The 19,777-nt window shown below is 41.4% G+C and overlaps 2 protein-coding genes across 6 annotated transcripts; both read left to right on the top strand.

Moving 5' to 3' along the window:
* Positions 1-962: 962 nt before the first annotated feature.
* LOC125543238 (Protein kinase superfamily protein) lies at positions 963-11,127 on the top strand. 5 transcript variants are annotated; one of them, XR_015618380.1, is made up of 17 exons: positions 963-1,222; positions 1,302-1,371; positions 2,074-2,214; positions 2,311-2,381; positions 3,132-3,225; positions 4,208-4,285; positions 5,198-5,264; positions 5,704-5,789; positions 7,259-7,309; positions 7,580-7,627; positions 8,067-8,187; positions 8,330-8,510; positions 9,553-9,690; positions 9,781-9,893; positions 10,025-10,093; positions 10,193-10,457; positions 10,998-11,127. XR_015618380.1 is itself a non-coding variant. In XM_048706519.2 (16 exons), the coding sequence occupies exons 1-16, from the start codon at positions 975-977 to the stop codon at positions 10,309-10,311; spliced, it is 1,689 nt and encodes a 562-aa protein (XP_048562476.1). In that variant the 5' UTR covers positions 963-974; the 3' UTR covers positions 10,312-10,729. The 5 variants fall into 5 exon arrangements, 4 of the variants coding, with proteins under 4 accessions (XP_048562476.1, XP_048562475.1, XP_048562477.1 ...); XM_048706519.2 differs by lacking the exon at positions 10,998-11,127 and having other exon boundaries at positions 4,214-4,285; positions 10,193-10,729; XM_048706518.2 differs by lacking the exon at positions 10,998-11,127 and having other exon boundaries at positions 10,193-10,729.
* A 123-nt stretch (positions 11,128-11,250) lies between these two features.
* LOC125543237 (GDSL esterase/lipase At5g45920) lies at positions 11,251-14,276 on the top strand. The gene is made up of 5 exons (XM_048706517.2): positions 11,251-11,605; positions 11,688-11,912; positions 11,989-12,056; positions 12,614-12,781; positions 13,898-14,276. The coding sequence occupies exons 1-5, from the start codon at positions 11,507-11,509 to the stop codon at positions 14,055-14,057; spliced, it is 720 nt and encodes a 239-aa protein (XP_048562474.2). The 5' UTR covers positions 11,251-11,506; the 3' UTR covers positions 14,058-14,276.
* The last annotated feature ends 5,501 nt before the right edge of the window (positions 14,277-19,777 follow it).

The following is a 19,777-nucleotide window of genomic DNA, read 5'->3' as shown; positions in this document are numbered from 1 at the left end:
GTAGGCCCGGTGTTCGTGTCGTAGACATCATCGAGAAGCCAAACCATCCTTACAAAGTTCAAACAATAAACATATATGAGTTCATCTTCATCTCAAATATCGGTATACACTAAACATCTAATATGTGTTCAATTACAAAATCTCAACATCTCCTTCTCACACAATGAATATGTCATATGTGTTCAAATAAACTCAACATCTAATATTTCAAATAAAATCAACATCTAATATATATCTAAAAAACAGATCATATATCTCTACAAAACTCAACATCTCATTGTTATCTATATAAATAGGCATCTCATATATATATATATATAAACAAAACAATCTAGGGTTTCACTAACAAAAACTATATATTGTGAACTAAGCAACAACACTACGGTACTACCACTATGACTACACATCCTAAATCAAGCAAATCAAGGGTTCCATCAAATCTTGGACAAATCTCTAAAATGGCAACAAATTTACGGAGGAAAAGAAAGGGAACGGCGGAGTTTACCTAGTAGGATGGATTGGAGATCGAATCTACGGATCAAATCTTCAGATCTGAGAGGGATGTGGGGGGGATTCGATGGGGGTGCCGCCGCTGCTCTCTGTCCAGAGAGCGGAGAGGGGGAAGAACTGCCTGGCCGGGCTGGGCCGATGCGCTCTAACTCACTGTGCAGCGCTCAAGAGCTAGGCGCTCAAGAGCTAGGCGCTGCACATTACAAGTATGGCGCCTAAGTCTGAGGCGCTGCAGTGCTGTCTGTGGGGCCGCAACTGAACCAGGGCTGCCACGCTGGCACGAGGTACGACGCCCAATAAAGAGGCGCTGCATAGTAATGTGTGGCGCCTAGCTGTCGGACGCCACACAAAAAGGTTAACATAGTGAATTTTTTTCGAAACGAAGTCAGTTTGTGATTTGATTTGGAACTCAGGTCAAATATGTGATTTCTGCCCACCAGAGCAGCGGATCCAAAACGCTCCGGATGCCCCTGACCTGGGTCTCCTCCTTTTCCAACGTCCTCGAATCCAAGCTACCCGCCCAAAGGGGCAAACCCATAATAACCCCCTACTGCACGCCCAAATGCTCCGCCGCCGCCGCGCCCCGCTCCTCCTCGCGGCCGCGGCGGGCGCGGCGCTGGCGGCCACGTCCACCGCCTCCCCTTCCACCGACGGCCTCGGCGCTCCCTCCACGCTCCACGGCGTCGCCCGCTCCTCCCGCGCCATTTACACGGTTTGCGAAATGCCACGTCTGCTCTGGAACTGACAGTGGCTGCCCATGCTCACTTTTGCCGATTGACTGGTTGCTTCAGATTGGCTTCGTGGTCCTGGACTACAAATACTCGCTGCGGGGGCTGGTTCCTGGGTCGGCAGATTACCGGGGTAAGCTCTCCGAGGTATGTATTCTGCACGGGATGGTGGTGTGCCGCTTGCGTGCAAGCTTGTTACAGCCTTACAGGCGAAGGGCATGTGCAATTTCGTTTGTTGGTTCTCGTGCTGTGATGTTCTTAGGAAAAGAAACTAAGAAAGTGATTCAGGATTGGCAAGTTTGCGCTAGATGGTACTGTAGGTTACAGCGGCCCGGCCAGAGATTTCTGGTTGTATTGTTCAGAACAGGACTCCGTTTCATTTTGATACGACATAATACTTTGGACTAGCAATTCGCCATATGAATGTTACTCTTGGTTGGGAGAGGTGGGTGACTTAAGATGGTTTTGTGGGCAAAGTATATGTTGCCGCTTAATTGTGCTAGATACCCGCATCTAATGAATTTGGATGCACTCCTTACCTATTTGAGACGACATCATGAGTGGCTATGGGTCATTTCAAATGTCATGGCCTATTTTCCCTTGGTTTTGGATGAGCTATCATGACATAATTTTAGTGTTCTCTTATGCAAACGTGTAATTACATCCAGTATTTTGCTAGATGTGTAGACCTCTTCCCTTTTTCACTCATTTTTTGGAAATCAATTTGCACAATATGATGCTCTGATGCCCTATATGAGTAGACCATGTATTCTAGAACTCGAGTTTTGTCAGATCAGAGTTACATGCTGTACTGTATTTTCCTTTCCTGTTGTAGGTTCACTTGAGGTCAGCAAAAAAGCTACTTAGACTATGTGAAGTGAACAGAGGATTTTATGTAAAAGCTGGTCAGTTTGTTTCATCACTAAGACAAGTACCAAAGGAGTACATATCTACTCTCTCCTGCCTGCAGGATCAGGTTTGCTATAACTTCTACCTACCCTGCTGTTGGTGTAAGGTCATATATATATACAGAAATATTCACTTTTACATTTTCATTTTTATAATAACTCAGGCAACTCCATGCAAATATCAAGATATCAAAATAGTGATTGAACAAAATTTTGGCAAGGATTTACATGACATGTAAGTATTGAAATTTCATGCTTTTTTAATCATCAGTGCTGTGATCATTGGAAAGTGCGTTGTGATCTGTTCTATTTCAGAAGAAAAAATGTTGTATTTGCTCATATTGTAATTCAGTCGTCTATTTAGAATGATTATGCAGGCTCAAGAACTTATATATGCATTATGCATAGCTGAAAACGCACTTGAGCAGAAAGGGTTTCACATCCTTTCAATGTAACATGGGATGACTAGTTGGCTACTCTGTTGTGGGTCTCTGTAATCAGGATAGAATGTGCTTGTATTTGCCACTGTGTGATTTGCTTGTTTTGAATCTGGCCATGCTGTGAGCTCTACAGTTCACTTACTATCTTTTGTCCAGCCTGTGTTACGTGCTTGTTTCTAACTTGTGTACAATCATAATTTAGATGCTTAGACAGTGATGAGTTTGCCTAGTGTTAACATTAGTTTACTGTTAGCATCATCTTCGTGCCATTTGCATTATTTGATGACTACAAAATGCACTGAATTTATATAGTGCAGTCGGCCCATTTGGCCGTGTTCAAACTAGTGATGTTGATTTTAGCGAACCGTCCATACGGAGGATAAGCTTGTGTATTTGTATAATCTAGATATCCCCTGGGCTTACAATGATAACCGAGAGCTTGCGTCAGTTTTACTAGCTCTAGCTCATGTTTGACTGACATGTTCTGTTTATTTGTCACTTAATCTTTTACAAAAAATGTTTAAATATTAATATGTGAGTACCAGATTCCTGGAATTTGATGAACATCCGATCGCTGCTGCATCAATCGCTCAGGTTCATCGAGGTCGGTTGAATAATAATCAGGAAGTAGCTGTAAAGGTTAGATTACTGTTAACACTGCACCTCTTTCCTGTTCTGTTTTTTTGTTTGTTTGAAATGTGTAGTTTATTTTAGGTCCTAAAATTGGTGTATTTTCCTTCCAAAAGAAGTTCAGTGTAATGCCCTGTCGTCCACATGAAATAACATTTATGTAAATAGGTGAAGTATGTCCAGAAAGACATCATCACACTGTAATTCTCATGGTTCCAATAGTAAATAAGTAGAGACATAGCATTTGGGCAAGATATCCACCATCCAGAGTTCTAGCTTGTGCATGAACCTGCCACGTTTTTGTCCGCCAGTAGGATTTCTTTCTTGGTGAGGCATCTACCATATTTAGGCATGTGGACCTGTACGAAACTCTGAACATCAAATTGCTGCGAGGACAGCTAAATAATTAATAGCTTCTCACTTTCATCAGGTAGTTGCAGTTTTCATATTGTAGTCATTTACCCAACGTTTATATAAGCTTAAATTCACGTCTTCACATTTCTCACATTTAAAAGTGTAACAAAGGTGGTCAGATGGGTCAACTCAAGGCTATAATTGTTACATAAGGTCATAATCTCTAACCTTACCCCTGTGAAACTTTTATGAGCTGATTTTTAAAGGAAGTGGCTAAGGGCCATCCAACGGTATAAACATGAATATTTGTTAGTTGTCACAGTTCTTTTCGAGTCAAAAGATAAGTGTGGTATGCTGGGTTCTTGGCAAAAAAAAAGGAGTTTTTATGTTGTTGTTTTAGTAAGGCAGCAAGTATAACAACATAACCTAGTTTTGTAATGGAATAACAAAATATGCTGCATTAAATATTTGTCCTCCGTTTGTTAGACATATCCTGCTATTACCATATGCCATTTTTAGTTGATTTCAAACTTGCCCTGTAGCAGCTGTAAAGCCTGCATTGACCTGAAAAGTTATCCTTGTTGATTCCACGTGTATCAGTATGTTTGAGGAATTTCATCCTAATTTTGACATTTAGGTTCAGTATCCTGGGTTGGAGCGGCGAATGAAGCTAGACATAATGACTATGTCTCTCTTGTCAAAATATGTCTCTTTGGTATGTAACGCATATGTCTCTCTTGTCAAAATATGTCTCTTTGGTATGTAACGCATATCAACTTTGGGCTTTCAGTTTATTATGGCAAAGATAATATTTCCTACTTGCTGCCCAAAATATTTGACTGGCTTAGTTTATTCACTTTCGTTTGTACCTAATAATGTTAAAAAGGCTTTGGGCTCTGCCGCTGGATACATTTCATCCAGAATATTAATTCAACTACTGGGTTTGTTAACGATCATGATTGTTGTTAAAAAGCAACTTTACTTGAAGTACTGCTCCGTGCAGCAAAATTTGTGTAGTGGAAAAGAGACTAACATAGTTGAAGTCCTTGATTTTCGCTGACTAGCTTTATGCTAGTACTCCCTCTGTAAATAAATGTAAGACATTTTGGCAGTTTAAATTAAACTGCCAAAACATCTTACATTTGTTTACAGAGGGAGTACTTCATTAAATGTTTCAGAGGGTAGTTGCCACAATTGGATAACATAAAAGCTCATTGATGAAAAAAGACATGTGCAGCTGCATGTTTTAGGCTTGACTTGTTCCGCTGCATGTTTTAAGGAGGGATGTATGGGTCAGTTTCTTTTGTGGCATCATTGATGAAAAAAAGAAGTCAAACATATCCTTCAATCTAAAGCAAGTCATTGCTTTTACCTTGTAGCATGCCGTTAGTATGCATTAGGCAGCAGTGAACAGTTGGTGGTTCGCCATAACTGGACAACTTAATAAGGAAAGGGTTGAATGACTCTTGTCGGTGCTACATTATGATCGGATTTAATTTTATCATGCTTGTCTGTTTTGTCATGTATTTAAATTAAATCTTGAGTTAGAACAATGTGTTCGAACTTCCTTGAAATACTTTATTAGTGTCTCATTTGTGAAGTCTAAATTGAGCTTTTCTTTTGGCAGATCTTTCCTGATTATAGGTTTGAGAAAATATTACTTGAATTTGAGAGAACCATGTCAATGGAACTGGGTAAGTGGTTGAACATTTGTCCTCTCTCGCAGTTCTGTGGAGGCATTATTGTAGAACCATCAAATATTGCATTCATTAAAGATGGCTACTGTTGTCTATCCGTCAGTTCTCGACTCCTCATTGAATCAAAAGAACAATAGTCTAGTGTATCCATAAGTGGGCCTACACACATGAAAAGGAAAATTTCATGGTATGTAACATCAGTTAAAAAGGAAATATTCATGGTATATAACATATGAGTTACCTAGGTTAACTGCATTGCAAGTTATCCTTCCAATTCTTTAACTGCAGCGTGATAGTTTAAAAGTTGGAACGTTAAGATGCATCCTATTCCTCATCCCCCACGAAGTTCCTTGTACTGTTCACATGCATCTAGCTTTGGCTCATCTGGGACTTTGGACCTTACAGAAATTATACCACGTGCATTGATGCTTTGCAGATTTTACCCAAGAAGCTAAGAATTCCGAGAGAACTGCAAGATGCTTCAGGAAAAATGATGTTGTCAAAATACCTCATGTGTTTTGGGTATTAAGCATCCAACTGTGATCCTTACTGTTTAACTGTTTTATTACATCAACTATAAGCCGAGGAACAAAAAACAAACCTTATGCAAGTAGACTGTAGTCTGTTCTTGACACAAAGCCCAGCCAGTGTTACTTAAGCTGGTAGCCCCTCTCTAGAAAGTGTTGCACATCAAGGTTTCAGTGTGAAACCTAACACAACTAAAATGCTTGTGCGCTCATATGGTAGTTTGGTTACTCCAGCACGATAAGCATAGATATTGAATGTTTTGTTAATGCCAATGTGATGTGTTGACCCCCGCACTATCAGCCTATTACTAAAGCATGATCTGGCCTGCCAAGCTCTTTTTTAGTGCATGGATGAGGCCAACAAACTTGCATTGTTATAAAAAATACTTCCATTTGCAAGGGCAAGTTCTAGGGTAAGTGGTATCAGATTCTCTTGTGCATATGGTGCGAAAGATGGTCCTGAAAAACAAAAAAAGATTGAATAGCATGGACAGAATCTAATCTAATTTTCAATTGCATAAACTTCGAGCAACAAAATGGACGAATTCGGTTGAAAAGAAAATAAATGATAAAAATTGAAATAATGCTAATTTCACCGAACTTGTTTCCCCTAACATGAGTCGAGTTTCAGTTGAACTTTACAAGATGCTTGATTATATCATGACCGGTGACCACTACTAATTAGATAAAGGTCAATTCTTTCATGTCCATCTGAACAACATTTTGAGGAGAAATGCAATTAGGAAAGGGTGCACTTATAGGGTACGGCCTCAATCCCCATTATGAGATTGAAATTTGGCGCAGTGGTAAAGCTGCTGCCTTGTGACCATGAGGTCATGGGTTCAAGTCCTGGAAACAGCCTCTTACAGAAATGTAGGGAAAGGCTGCGTACTATAGACCCAAAGTGGTCGGACCCTTCCCTGGACCCTGCGCAAGCGGGAGCTACATGCACCAGGTTGCCCTTTTTTTTAGATAACAACTAGTTTTCAGTATTTACTAATTTAGCATTCGATATTTGAACTTCAAACCATTGTTAGCTTTATTTAGAAAGATATATACAGGCGGAGATAAGGTTGTGGGATAGAGCAAGAGCGATAGGCCTGCAAGCGTAACTGCCCGCAGAGCTTAGCGCCTAAAGGTGTGGTGTGGGTTGTTATAATTTTTTAGCTGCGTCCTTTTAAATGCCTTTTCTATCTATCAATGCATCGACATGCAAAGCTTTTGTCTTCTCTTGAAAATAAAAATAAAATAAAATAACTAGCAAAATCATTAATTCGTTCAATTCTCCACATTACATGGTCAAAACATATACTGACTGAAGTAAGGTTGTATTTGACAGTTGAACCTCATGCTGATAGTTTAGGTGCCTCACTGTTACTTCTTTTATTTGAGTTTGCTGGTGCATAAGATGTTAACTGTTTAGGTTTGTGTATAGCAGTTTGTGACTAGTTGAAGCTGTTGCAGGAACTGACAACCAAGGAGGTCTTAACAATGGAATTTTGTACCGGCCACAAGGTAAATGTTTTTTTTAAAGGACAAGGTAAATGATTACTCCTTGGCTGAATCTTACAGGCTGTTTTGGGGCTTAATTTACAAATCATTGGATAACGTCTATTGTTTGTGAATAATCCTTGAACTAAATGGAAGATACTGGGAAGAAAAATGGGGGATTCATCCAAACATAAGAGAGAGGAGGAGAGCATTATCTCTAGTTAATGGAATATCTGAAGTGGCTAATAATGGAGGAGTACATTCACATAACCTCTTGTGTTACTGTTGTGACAGGTTGATGACTTGGACTTCCTAAGGAAGGCAGATATCAGCCCAACAAAGGTTTTCTTAAGACTCACACCTAAAATGGATGTATCTATTGTCCAAGTAATTTTTTTTTGCGCACATGCTTTGACAATAACTAGAAGCAAACTTCAGACACACATAGAAGCAAACTTCAGACACACACACACACACCACCAACAAAAAGTGTGCCTCGAGTTCGATAGTTCTCATGTATCATCATTTTTGTTTACTATGCTTTGTATGCCATTCTTGTACCCCTGTATAGTTGACACTTATTATTGGTTATAAAATTCACTAACAAGGAATTATATAAACAAGATTATATTTCCTAAAGGATGCAAAATAATGGTTCTTCTAATCTATTTTGCTCACCCCTTCATGTTCATTTATTTGATGTTGTGCATGATATGAATTTTTCTCACTGACCTGCTATTTTGTACGTGTGTGTTCTCTTACCTCTATATGTACCTTCCAGGTAGCTAAAGCATTAATCGAACTGTTTGGTGAAATGATATTTATACATGGTTTTGTTCATGGTGATCCTCATCCTGGAAACATATTGGTTTCTCCTCGAGGCCAAGGGAGATTTTCATTAGGTGCTCCTTTTGTTTTGTGACATGATATTTTCTGCTTGTCTATATTCACTATATCATAATGGCTGGGTTTATTCAGCTCTTCCTATTTGACAGAATGAACTTGTATTGCTTTTAATTGGTAAAATGGTGCATACTTTTACAGTTTTGTTGGATCATGGCATTTATAAAGAATTGGACCCAAAGTTTAGACTGGACTATTGTAAGCTGTGGAAAGCATTGATATCGCTGGATGTGCCAAAAATTCTGGAGTTAGGTGAACAGTTTGGTGTCGGAAAATATGCAAAGTACTTCCCTTTAATATTCACTGGAAGGACTATATACAGGTAAACCTTTTTTCACTTCCACCACAATGCTCAAATATTGCAATGTTCTGTGGACTTTTCATTATGGGGCAAAAAACATGAGAAAAGTCATGTTCAATGTTAATAGGGACAATTCTTATAATACACTAATTTTCTTAAGCAACGGATGCATATAAGTCCACACTCGAAAAGTTAGGAAATTATTTCTGATCAGGTAGCTCATACAAAGACATTAAGTTTTTTTTATGGCAACCTAGAATAGACAACTTAAAAATGAACACCAGGCTTTTTATTTATTTACGTCAGCCATGCATTGGTTTCATATTTTCTTAGTACTTCTGCCATGCATTAGTTCGTATTGCTAGACTTCAGCCATGATTTTGTTACATACGCTTAGTACATCAGCCATGCATTGAGTAAAGCCAGCTTGGTGTTTCTCATTTCTCGAGAAAATGCAAAAAATGTGGCGCCTCATTATATTGGTAGAGCTGGAAGAAAGTAATGTGCCATCCCAAGCGGGTGAGAGAGAACCAGAAAAAGGCCCTAGCTAACCATTGGGCAAGAGCAGTGGTAACTGCTTTCCACTTCTCATAACCCAATGCATTGCGCTGGATTTGATCGCCCCGAGGAACAAACCAAGCTTGGTATCTATTCTATACCGTAAATTTTAATACATATCCATGTTCTGCTTTACATCAATTCTAAAGTTCAATGATTACCATAGTAATAACTAGAGTCAGGAGAACCCTCGTGACATGCTTATTTTAGGCACAATACAGTTGCTGACTGGATAATCTTGATGTGCGAGCCACCAATGACCACAGGGACAGCAAAGTTTAGCTAATAGCTTCGGTTCTCTCATGGTGAGTCCCACTTGCAGGTGTGGGCTAAGTAGTAAAGTCTAACCTTTCCAAGAGAGTCAATTTAAGTGCTAGAATCTCATCGCTTAAACATATTGTATTAAGCTCAGTTCTTACAGTTTTACTTTATGGGCTAGGCAGTGACGTGCAACAAGTTACTTATTAAACAGCCTTTCATGTCTAACTGTTGTAATGCTCACCAGCAAATCAGCTCTTGGAACACAAGTATCTGGTGAAGAGAAGACACGTATAAAGCAAGACTTGAGCTCTCTTGGAATGGATGATATATCTTCATTTATGGAATCCTTGCCGCCTGACTTTCTGGTCATACTTCGAACAGAGTAAGGAAAATCTTTGTAGAGCGCATAACCTTGCTACTATTTTCTCACTCATTTTTGTTGTTTGTAATGTTATTTGTGATCTCAATTCAGTGGACTATTGAGGTCCATTTTAGGGAATCTAGGGGCCCCACGTCATGTTCGACTTCTTGCTTATGCAAAGTGTGCCATATATGGCCATGAGGAACAGTCCAGATTGGAGTCTGGTATGTCTCAATCAACTTTCCATGCTTATCAAAACTGGTTGAGCCATTGGCTCTTGCCAACATCCTAGTTAGTCTTTTTTTGTTTGCGGGGAGATCCTAGTTAGTCCGATATTCTGATTTCTCTAATATAGGTGCAATCAACCGTCTATCGTTGCGAGTCAAAACAAGCATCAGCTATCTCCATCTGAGGATACTCATTGGTAATGTACAACACCGCCGCCCCATCCTACATCCACCTGATGTTACCAGTTTGCCTACCACATGCTAATCTGCTCTGACCTAGAAAATCCTACTTTCAGAACTAGCGAGGTTGTTGGTGCAGTTTAATGACTACAAGCATAAGATCAAGGACAAATTGAGTTGGATGCTCCTGAAGATAAGTCGAGATGTTTTGGGTTGGTACAAACCTCTGATGTGATGTCCTGCAGCTGAACAAGTTTGGCAAATGGGGGGCAGGAAGGAGGTCGTGCACGTCTGAAGGGAACTCGCAGCTGGATTCAGCAAATTGTACAATTACTACCTCCATACCAAAATATAAGACGTTCTTGTAGGCTAAATACGGAGGTAATAGATGGCTGGACGCTGATGCTACTAAGTTTGTGTTGACTTCTACTTTTATGTACATGTGGTCCACATATATACTCTGCTAGAAATTTAGATGTTTATCAGGAGTAGTACCCTGTGTCAGTGTCACCCTTTTTTTTCTGCGGGGGAGTGTCACAGAGAGAATTCACATGTCCCTCAAGAAAAAAAAAGAATTCACATGCACGTACAGTCTACCTGTTATGTTTGACTCGGAGTGGTAAGTATCATGTCAGTGATTATTGTTACCTCAATTTTTTTATTGTTTTTAAATTTACTTTCCGCAAGGCACGACTTCCACATATGTTATTCCATGATGAAGCTCTGCAAGCATTTGAATATTCATCAATGTTTGCCAAAATAAAATAAGATTTATTTTATTTTATTTTTTGGATTTTACTTTTCATCCGAGCTCATATGAGCTCAAGCTGAGATAGGCCGCGTCCGCGTCCTGTATTTTGATAATTTAACCTTAAAACTGCTCTCTCTCTCTCTCTCTTGATCCATTCATTTTTCTTTCAGCGAACTCTCCATATCAGACGCGCGTGGCGACATCCGACATGGCTGTTTAGCCATCTTTTTCTTTTTCTTTTTGAGGCTGTTTAGCCATCGGTGGGAGGACGATATTTGCTCAAATCCATTCTATGTTCACGGGCCTCAAATTCTGGGCTTTTCGTCCGGTCAGCCAGTCATCGGCCCAACGACACACCGGGAGAGCTCAACAGACGGTTGGCCAGACCCTAAAAAAAAGGGGGAAAGACGGCTGGCCGGAACCTGCTCGCTCGTCGGGACTCGGAAGTACCGACGAATCCTCGCCGCTTGCCGATCAAAGTCGCGACGAGCTCACCTAATAATATTCCACCTCTCCCTGGAGGCCACCCAACAACCTACCACATGGCCATGGCCGTATAATACTCCACTGCAGAAGCGAGGCGCTCGTGAAGGCGACGTGACATCCGGGGTAGCCACCAGCCAGCAAGCCCAGTCCAGCGGCCGATCCGTGATCCGTGTTGGAGGGAGGAGGGGACAAGATGCGGCCGCGGCTGGTGCTCTTCGGCGACTCGATCACCGAGCAGTCCTTTGCCCCCGGCGGCTGGGGCGCCGCCCTCGCGGAGCAGTTCTCGAGGCAGGTACGTCCGCAGCGCCCCTCCCCCTCGCCGGTCGCGCCGCCGCCGCCGCTACGCGTGACGTCGGGTTTTTGCTGATGATTAGGCGGATGTGGTGCTGCGCGGCCTCAGCGGGTACAACACGCGCTGGGCGCTGAAGGTGCTGGACAGAGCCATGGAGGGGGCGGCCGACGGAGGCGCGGACCCGGCGGCGGTGACGGTCTTCTTCGGCGCCAACGACGCCACCCTGCCCGACCAGGTGCAGGCGCACCAGCACGTGCCGCTCGGGGAGTACAAGGACAACCTACGCGCCATCTCTGCGTACTTCAAGGTTGCGGTCCTGGAACAGGAATGCTGCTCAAGCTGATTTGCTTCTTCAGCTACTCATCTGTGGTTTGGTTTTGCAGAATAAGTGGCCCTCCGCCGCCGTCATACTCATCACCCCTCCGCCGATCCACGAGCCGGCGAGGATTCGGTAACTGATAGCCCCCTCACCTTGCCGATATCATACTTTTACTGCTTTATTGGTGGTCAGGTCAACCAGGATCCACTGGATATCCTTATGGGTTTCCTTATGTTGATTCCCTTGTGGCTTATGGGTTTACCTTTGCTGTATTCCCTTGTGGGTTTCCTTTTTCTATATTCCATATACCATTGTGGATGCGGGCAGTCACTTGTGTTTGCAGTGATTTATGTCAATCAAAACTGTTTATCTCAACCACAATGTTAAGAAATTGGGCTGAACTTACTAAGTGTACACAGTGTGTGTTTAGTATTCGGCCTATGTGCATCTATTTAACAAGTTCATTAGGTTTAGTTCCTTGTGTGTTCCCTGTATTTTCAATCGAAATTGCGACAATTTCAACAGTGTGGAGTGTGCTATTGGGCTTTGTATATATCCTGTTATCCAGTTGCCAGGTGGTGGCCTGTGGTCTGGCCTGGAGATTTCTTCCAAGCAAATTATATAAATTGTACCTTTTGGCAAAGCAGATTCGCATGCAAACCACACTTATTCCATATCTTTCCATGCAGAGACATATATGGAGATAATGACCCTTCAAGACAGCCTGAAAGAACCAATGAAGCTGCTGGCACTTATGCACAGGCGTGCATAGCTGTTGCTAAAGAATTGGGTCATCCAGTTATAGACATCTGGACGCAGATACAGCAATTTCCTGATTGGCAAACGTCTGCATTAAGGTACAAATCTCCTTCCAAATTGTAGGCAAAGGTAGATCATGCAAATCTGTTTGAAGAACTCTTATACCTAATGTTGACGGTGCAAAGGCTTAATAATTGCGAGATTATTCATTCTATGAGCTGCTTTCTTTGCTGGTTATGAAAATGGCCAGATAAGATAAAAATGGTTTTCTACTTTTGTTGAATGTTAAAAAAATAGGTGTAAATCCTCGGGCAGACTGTTGCTCAGAATTTGCCTAACATTTTCTATCAAAAACAATGCAATTAAGTGAGGAACTTGTTTATCATGTGCAGTGCACCCCAGACCAGAATTCACCATTTTGGCTGTTGGCTATAATTTTAGGCCACACACACACACACACAAAACGTTTGTTATGTTTGGCATTCTAGGTAAATCAAGAATCACAATTATGCGAATCAGGTGGAGCCAACATATAGTGCTATTGAACTTTGCCAAGTGATGTTCTTGGTTATATAACGAGACTGAGAAAACAAGCTAAGAATTAGTTGATAATCTGCATCCTGTGATCTCATCGTAAAAACAATGATTATAGCGACACATAAATCTAACTTAATATTCTACACCATGAATAATTTTCTAACATCTGCAGTGTAAAACAAAAACCTGTAAATAGAGCAAATTATATGCTCTCGCTTTTGTTTCTCTAATGGAAGCTATTGAACACTTCTTCTTTTAGCACGCTAATTTTTTTCCACTCTCCTATAAAATATAAAAAAGAAGATTTTGTATTGCATGTTCTCAGATACAGTAGTATATAATCTGCACGCTTGTATGTCTGAATGATCTCTTACCATTTGCTAATAGCCATTAGTCTATGTGCTTGAAATAGCTTGAAACTTCAGAAATACTCCCTCCGTAAAGAAATATAAGAGTGTTTAGAACACTACTTTAGTGGTCTAATGTACACCTTTTCCAAGTCCTGTTCTTCATCCAGGAATATAATAATTGGTCATCAATTGACCAGTACGTTAGCAGAATATTATATTCATCTCTGCTCTTAATGCCCTAATGTTCGGTATATAGTGGTTTTGATTATATAGTATTTTGCCGAAGCACATTCTGAACTGGTACGATAACTTTGTTATATCATGCAGTGACGGGCTACATTTCACCCCGTTCGGGAACAAAGTTTTGTTCGACAAGGTGCTGAAGACACTGGAAAGTGTTGGTTTCAGCCAGCACAGTCTCCGGTCCGATCTCCCTCTCTTCCATGAAATTGACCCCAAGGACCCACTGAAAGCCTTTGAAATTTGAAGAAGGTATCCGCCGCATGGTTGGATTCCCAGAAGGAAGGCACTATGGCTCAGCTTTAGTTCTGAAAACAAGCTATGTTCGGTTTGGTGTCTGATTTGTTTTCTAACTTGGATATATTGTGCCGATGTTCTATGTCTGCAATGTTTGTGACTTGTTTTGAAGATGTTGCAATTTGCATGTATTGAAGGCAAGTGAAAATGAGTGAAACATAAATGGACATCTTCTGCTGTTCGTTTCGTATGCAAGAGGCACAAATTTACTTCTTGTTGAGGCACGGATTTGCTTCCCGTGGAGGCACGTATTTACTTCTCCTAGAGACACGAATTTACTTCCGCAAGAGGCATGACTGTGCCTCTCGAAAAAAAGAAAAAAAAAACACATTTTTTTCTCTTTCGTGAGAGGCACAAATTTGCTTACGCAAGAGGCGAAAAAGGCGGGTTTTTTCCTTCCGCAAGAGGCACAACAGAAAGGAAAAATGTATTCTTGGATCGGGTTTTTTTGTGAAAAAAAAAGTTTACAGAAACCTATCAACACGATCTAGTTTTGAAGATCTCGACACGAGGATTCATTCCAATGATGAAAACGGTTTGATATTTGAACGCACGGTTTGAGAGATAAAACGCATTGAATAAACGAATCTACGAAAAAAAAACTCCCGGGTTACAAGGCACACTGCATATGCGCCACTTGCCGCAACCTGAAACACGGGAGTGACCTTTGCAAGGAGTACTACTTAATTAATGCTTTGTTGTGGCCCTTCCCGCTTACATGAATTTTGACAGATCGAGCTTCAGTAATCCAGAACCGAGGCCTAAATTTGCTCAGGATGAACAAAGAGACTAAACTTGCTCGAAAGAAAGAGGGGATTGAGGGGAGCTTCTGAATTCATGTACACGTTGCGTCAAATTATCGTTATTTCATAGTCTACACAAATTCATTTTTACGAATCTTCTAAAAGGTTTTGGTCATGTATGTTTTCATCTTCCCTTCTGTTGTGTTATACCAGTTTTTTTGGAGTTTTTTTTTACAAAATGTACAATTTATTTATAAAGTGTTCGAATTTTAGAAATGTTTGCATTTAGAAAATGTTCTCAAATTTTTAAAACATATTTTTTTCAAAATAGTTAGCTTTCCTTACAAATGTTCCCTTCTTAAAAATATGTTAAAACTTTAAAATTGTTCCCAATTTTTTAAATAATGTTCAGTTTATACAATAGTAAATAAATATTTGTGTTTTCCGAAAATAAAACCGATTGAAAAGAGTTTCTTAAGAACAAAAAAAATCGAAAACCAGATACGGCAAAAGGCGAAAAGTGATGCAACCTTCGGAACAACAAGCTAGGGATAATGGGCTGGCCCTCCCTGTGCAGGAGGCCGACATTTTGACGCATGTGCGTCAGATAGGAGTTCCCCTATTTAGCGCTTAAGGCGCCAAAAAAGTTACTATGGTAGTCACGGCGCTCACAGCTCGTTCCTCTGACCGCGACGCACGGCCGCTTGCTTATTCGCTTGCATACTCGTTTTCCTTTCAGGCTTTTGATACTTAGAGGATTTGAAGATTGCAGTTGCTTGTGTCACACGGTCCAGTGCTTCTCCTACTTCACGTCAGAGAAGCTGCAGATGGTTAGCACTAGAGGGAGATGCCGCAAAAATCAACGTCAACGGCAGGATTTCTCGCCATGGTAATTTGGGTGCGGTTACTGCTATTTACAAGGATATGCAGGTCATTTTCCTTGGAGCTTCCTTCGTGATCTTATTGACCCAGTGAATCTAGAAGCACATGCTTGCAACGAGGTGCTCGGGATCTCAATCTTCAGAAGTTGGTGATTGGTTCGGACCTTCCTTGAGGTCATATCAAATATCAACAAGGGTGTTGCAACCTCCTACTTGATGGTGCTAAACGAGATCAATCATAGGAGCAGAGATCTCGTCGAAGTCAGTTTCCACTTTGAGAATTGGGAGTGCAATTTGGAAGCACACGCATCAGCTAAGGTTGCTTCTTCTCTCACCGTAGGCCGTCAACTGTGGCAAGGGACAGTAGCATGTATTCCATATGTTCTAAACTTTGAATAAAATCCCTAGTTCACCTAAGGAAAAAAACATGAATCAATTTTTCCCATAAATTGGTGTAATTAAAATTTTCATGGATTTAAAAGAACATGGATTCAAAAAGTGTTCCAGATTTTTTTAAAACTTGAATTTGAAAATGTCTTTTTTTTAAATAATAATCAATTATTATAAATATTTTTGAATTTGGAAAAATTTCACAAATTTGAAAATTTTGTTTGCAAATTTTTAAAAAGTTCATGAATTTAATAGCTATTCATGAATTTTGAAATGTTCAAATATTTTTGAAAGTGTTCGTGACTCTTTTGAAAAAATAAAAATAAAAAAGGTAAATTTTTTTGAACAAAACCGTGTAAAAAGCAGCAAAAACATAGAAGGAAAAACATTGAAAACCGGCCAGAAAAATTGGAGGAAAGGTTCCCGAAAACGATGAAAGCAAGGCCAAATGGACCGGCCCACTTATTGAACTACCATCCGGATGCGCGCATGTGCACTATTTACAGAACCAACTCTAGTTGGCGCCTTAAGCACCAAATAGGAATTTACGTTACTAAGACGCGAAATGCTAGCTCATCACCTTAGAGCAAATCTTGCAGAGTCTCCATATTTGCAGCTCTCAAAACACTTTTGGGACATCCTCCATAATTTTCTAGAGATTGCGAGGGCGATGTGCAAACATATAGTACAACACGAACAAATGCAGGGCCGGGGTCGGGGTCCTTGTCGACCTTCTCGCCACCAAGGAGTTCCGCGGCGACGTGTCCTCTTGAAGTGATGATGTCGCATGGTGGTGGTGGCCTCCGATGGCGAGAAGTAGGCGGAGGATGAGATGGTGGTGGCGGAGGTGCGCATGAAGTTGGACGAGGGTGCTCACATGGTGCCCGGCTGGGAACACCGGGGAGCTACTGTTGCAGTGAAGCGCCGGCCACATCTCCGTTGGTGTTTCACTTTCTCCTCCGTTCGGTGAGTACTTTTTTATGAAGCTTTTTGCTAGAGAGATTGTCATCAGTTGCTTGATTTTCAGTGCAACAGGGGATACTGACTGATCTAAAACATGGGGAATTTCAGATTTTGGTTTACTAACACTCACATGGCAATTTCAGCTTATACACACGGCAACTTAACAACTGATTTTACACATGGAAATTCCCTATCTTGGCATGGCATTTTTTTGTTTGATACCAATTCATGAATCATGGCAGTTTTAGAAGTTATTGGTTCACTCTCAAATTTCTGACATGATGATTTTGGTTTATCTTTTTTACATTTTGAAATGTTTGTAGGAAGAGAGAAATTGCCATAGGTCCCATAGCATTTCAACATGTCTCCCCATGGAAGTGTAAGAATCTGTCCCATGGCATTTAAAAAAAAAACTTTGCCATGTTTCTTTGTGGAACAAATTCCCTAATTCTGCTTTTGCCTTACCAAATTACCATGGCATTTTTATTTATTATACCTCGGTAGGTTTATCATATATAGCATGGCAATTATATCTATTTTCAGATCATTCCGTTTTGATCATATGTAGCATGGATTTTTTATGTTTTTCTGCAGAAAGCACCCTAGATCAGTTAAGTATTACCAATGATATAACATATGTAGCATTTGAGTCCCCGGAGAGTCAACCAGATACACAAGCCGCCAAGAGCTGAGGGCACGCTACCGCTATTGTCGTCACCGCTCTCTCCCAGAGCCCACGTGACATTGGAATATGCAGACGGACCATCTGCAAGCGGAAGTTTTCAAGCTAGCCACGGTGAGGCGGCATGATGCATGCATCATCAAAAACACTCCAACATCTCCTTCGTCAGCAGATGATACGTTGATTTTGCATCATGTTTTTTTACTATTATTTATAATATTTTTGGTCATTATTTCATCTTAATTCTAATGCCTTTTCTCTCTTAATTTGAAGATCTATATGAAGAAGGAAATTACCGGCAACTGAAATTCTGAACCTAAAAAAGCTACAACAGATATAGCTATTCTATGAAGCTCCAAATGACCTGAAATTTCACAAAGACTTTTTATTGAATATATATTAAAATACTGAAATGAAGAATCATCAGAGGAAGGCCACTTGTTGCCCACAAGGCAACAGGGCGCACCCTGATGTCTTATGGGGCCCATAGCAGCCCTCCAGTGCCCTCCTTCTGCTATATTCAACCTTTTGACCCGGGAAAAAAAAGAAGACTTTCGGGACAAAACGCCACCGTCTCGAGATGGAAACTGGGCAGAAGCACTTTTCCTCTCCGGCGAAGAGATTCCGCCAGGATACTTCCCTTTGAGAGAGGGAAATCGAAATCATCGGCATCACCAACGATCCTCTCATCGTAGGAGGACCAATCTTCATTAACACCATCACTATCTTCTCTCAAATCCTAGTTCATCTTTTGTATTTAATCTTTGTCTCAAAACCTTAAATTGATACTTGTTGATTCTTGATAGTGTTGATTACATTTTATAGTTGATGCTAGTTGGTTTATTTGATGGAAGGCTATATGTTCAGATCCTTAATTCACAACATGACTCTGATCTTAAATATGAATATGATTTATGAGTAATTCCTTTTGTGAAGTATGATTGCATAAATGGACTAGAGTTTAAAACGAGCACGTCCGGACCCTGATCGGCCGCATCCGCGCATGTTTAGGGGCTAAGATTTTCGAAGTCCGACCATGTACTTAGATGGTCTTGGGCGGCTCTGTGACAGTGGCTTCTCCTCGTAGCTTCACCGGTAAACTGAGCGGGCCCCAAGGAAGGGAGGATCTAGCTGGTGGCGCACAGACGGCGACGAGACGCAGATCGGTGGCGGTAGTAGTACTACACGCAGCAACTGTCAGCTGCCTCGCTGGCTGCACCGCCCGCAAAGCCAGACAGACACGCACACACATCCAAAGGTGGACGGATCCATGCGCGAGCCTGCTTGTGCGTGCCTAGGGACCGGGACCCCTACCCCGTATGGGCTACTGATCCCTACGGCCTAGGTTCATTAGACTAACCCAACCCAGATGCTAATCAACCATTCAACCAGGCACTACGGATTATCCCAACATAAAGAAAATGATGAGCAGGTAGGGGATCAGTCCAGACGCAGCAATTTAACGGCCTACTTGTACGGCAAAGATCTCACATCATCACATCAGGATGGGACGGATGAAGTTTCGCTACGCACGCTTGGCTTGCCTACATGATCTTTTCTTACTGTACTGGTAATACTACTAGTACCTTGTTTAGTCTGTGGCCGCGCATGCAGTTGCAGGCACGGGCACATGCGGCGCAGAGACGGAGAGAGCGCTCCGATCAACTTTGGCCATAGCGGCGTCGTTGGCGTCGCCGATCTGCTTCCCGTCCGGCTTACAATAACCCTGCCCCTTGCGCTGCTGATTGACTGATGCCCCCACGTACTACTAGTACTACTGCGTTGCGCCGTGCGTGTCGTGCAAAGAGGGGACTTAACTTATCCCCAGCGTCTGATTCGCTGCGCTTCTGGGAAGAAGCAAAGCAGGCGTGCTGCATCTGCATGCACGGCTGCGTTGGTTTGTTTACTTGTCTTCACGCGCTCCATGCTTAATCCGCTCCTTTTCCACTTCTACTGGTGATCTAAACAGACTAGTCTTTGATATTTCGAAGCAGCTGCATGTGTGCACCTG

Source organism: Triticum urartu, chromosome 3A (assembly GCF_056163025.1).
Source record: "Triticum urartu cultivar PI428250 chromosome 3A, HENAU_Tu73, whole genome shotgun sequence".
In the NCBI taxonomy this organism is placed as follows: domain Eukaryota; kingdom Viridiplantae; phylum Streptophyta; class Magnoliopsida; order Poales; family Poaceae; genus Triticum; species Triticum urartu.
This window is presented reverse-complemented; position numbering and strand designations above follow the sequence as displayed.

What these genes read in the sequence shown, in the direction of transcription:
- LOC125543237 (XM_048706517.2), top strand. Translation starts at nt 11,507, where the DNA reads ATGCGGCCGCGGCTGGTGCTCTTCGGCGACTCGATCACCGAGCAGTCC. An exon ending in CACGAGCCGGCGAGGATTCG is followed by an intron (nt 12,057 to 12,613) that starts GTAACTGATAGC and finishes CTTTCCATGCAG; the next exon opens with AGACATATATGGAGATAATG. An exon ending in TGGCAAACGTCTGCATTAAG is followed by an intron (nt 12,782 to 13,897) that starts GTACAAATCTCC and finishes TATATCATGCAG; the next exon opens with TGACGGGCTACATTTCACCC.
- LOC125543238 (XM_048706518.2), top strand. Translation starts at nt 975, where the DNA reads ATGCCCCTGACCTGGGTCTCCTCCTTTTCCAACGTCCTCGAATCCAAG. An exon ending in CCAAGGGAGATTTTCATTAG is followed by an intron (nt 8,188 to 8,329) that starts GTGCTCCTTTTG and finishes ATACTTTTACAG; the next exon opens with TTTTGTTGGATCATGGCATT. An exon ending in CCATCTGAGGATACTCATTG is followed by an intron (nt 10,094 to 10,192) that starts GTAATGTACAAC and finishes TCCTACTTTCAG; the next exon opens with AACTAGCGAGGTTGTTGGTG.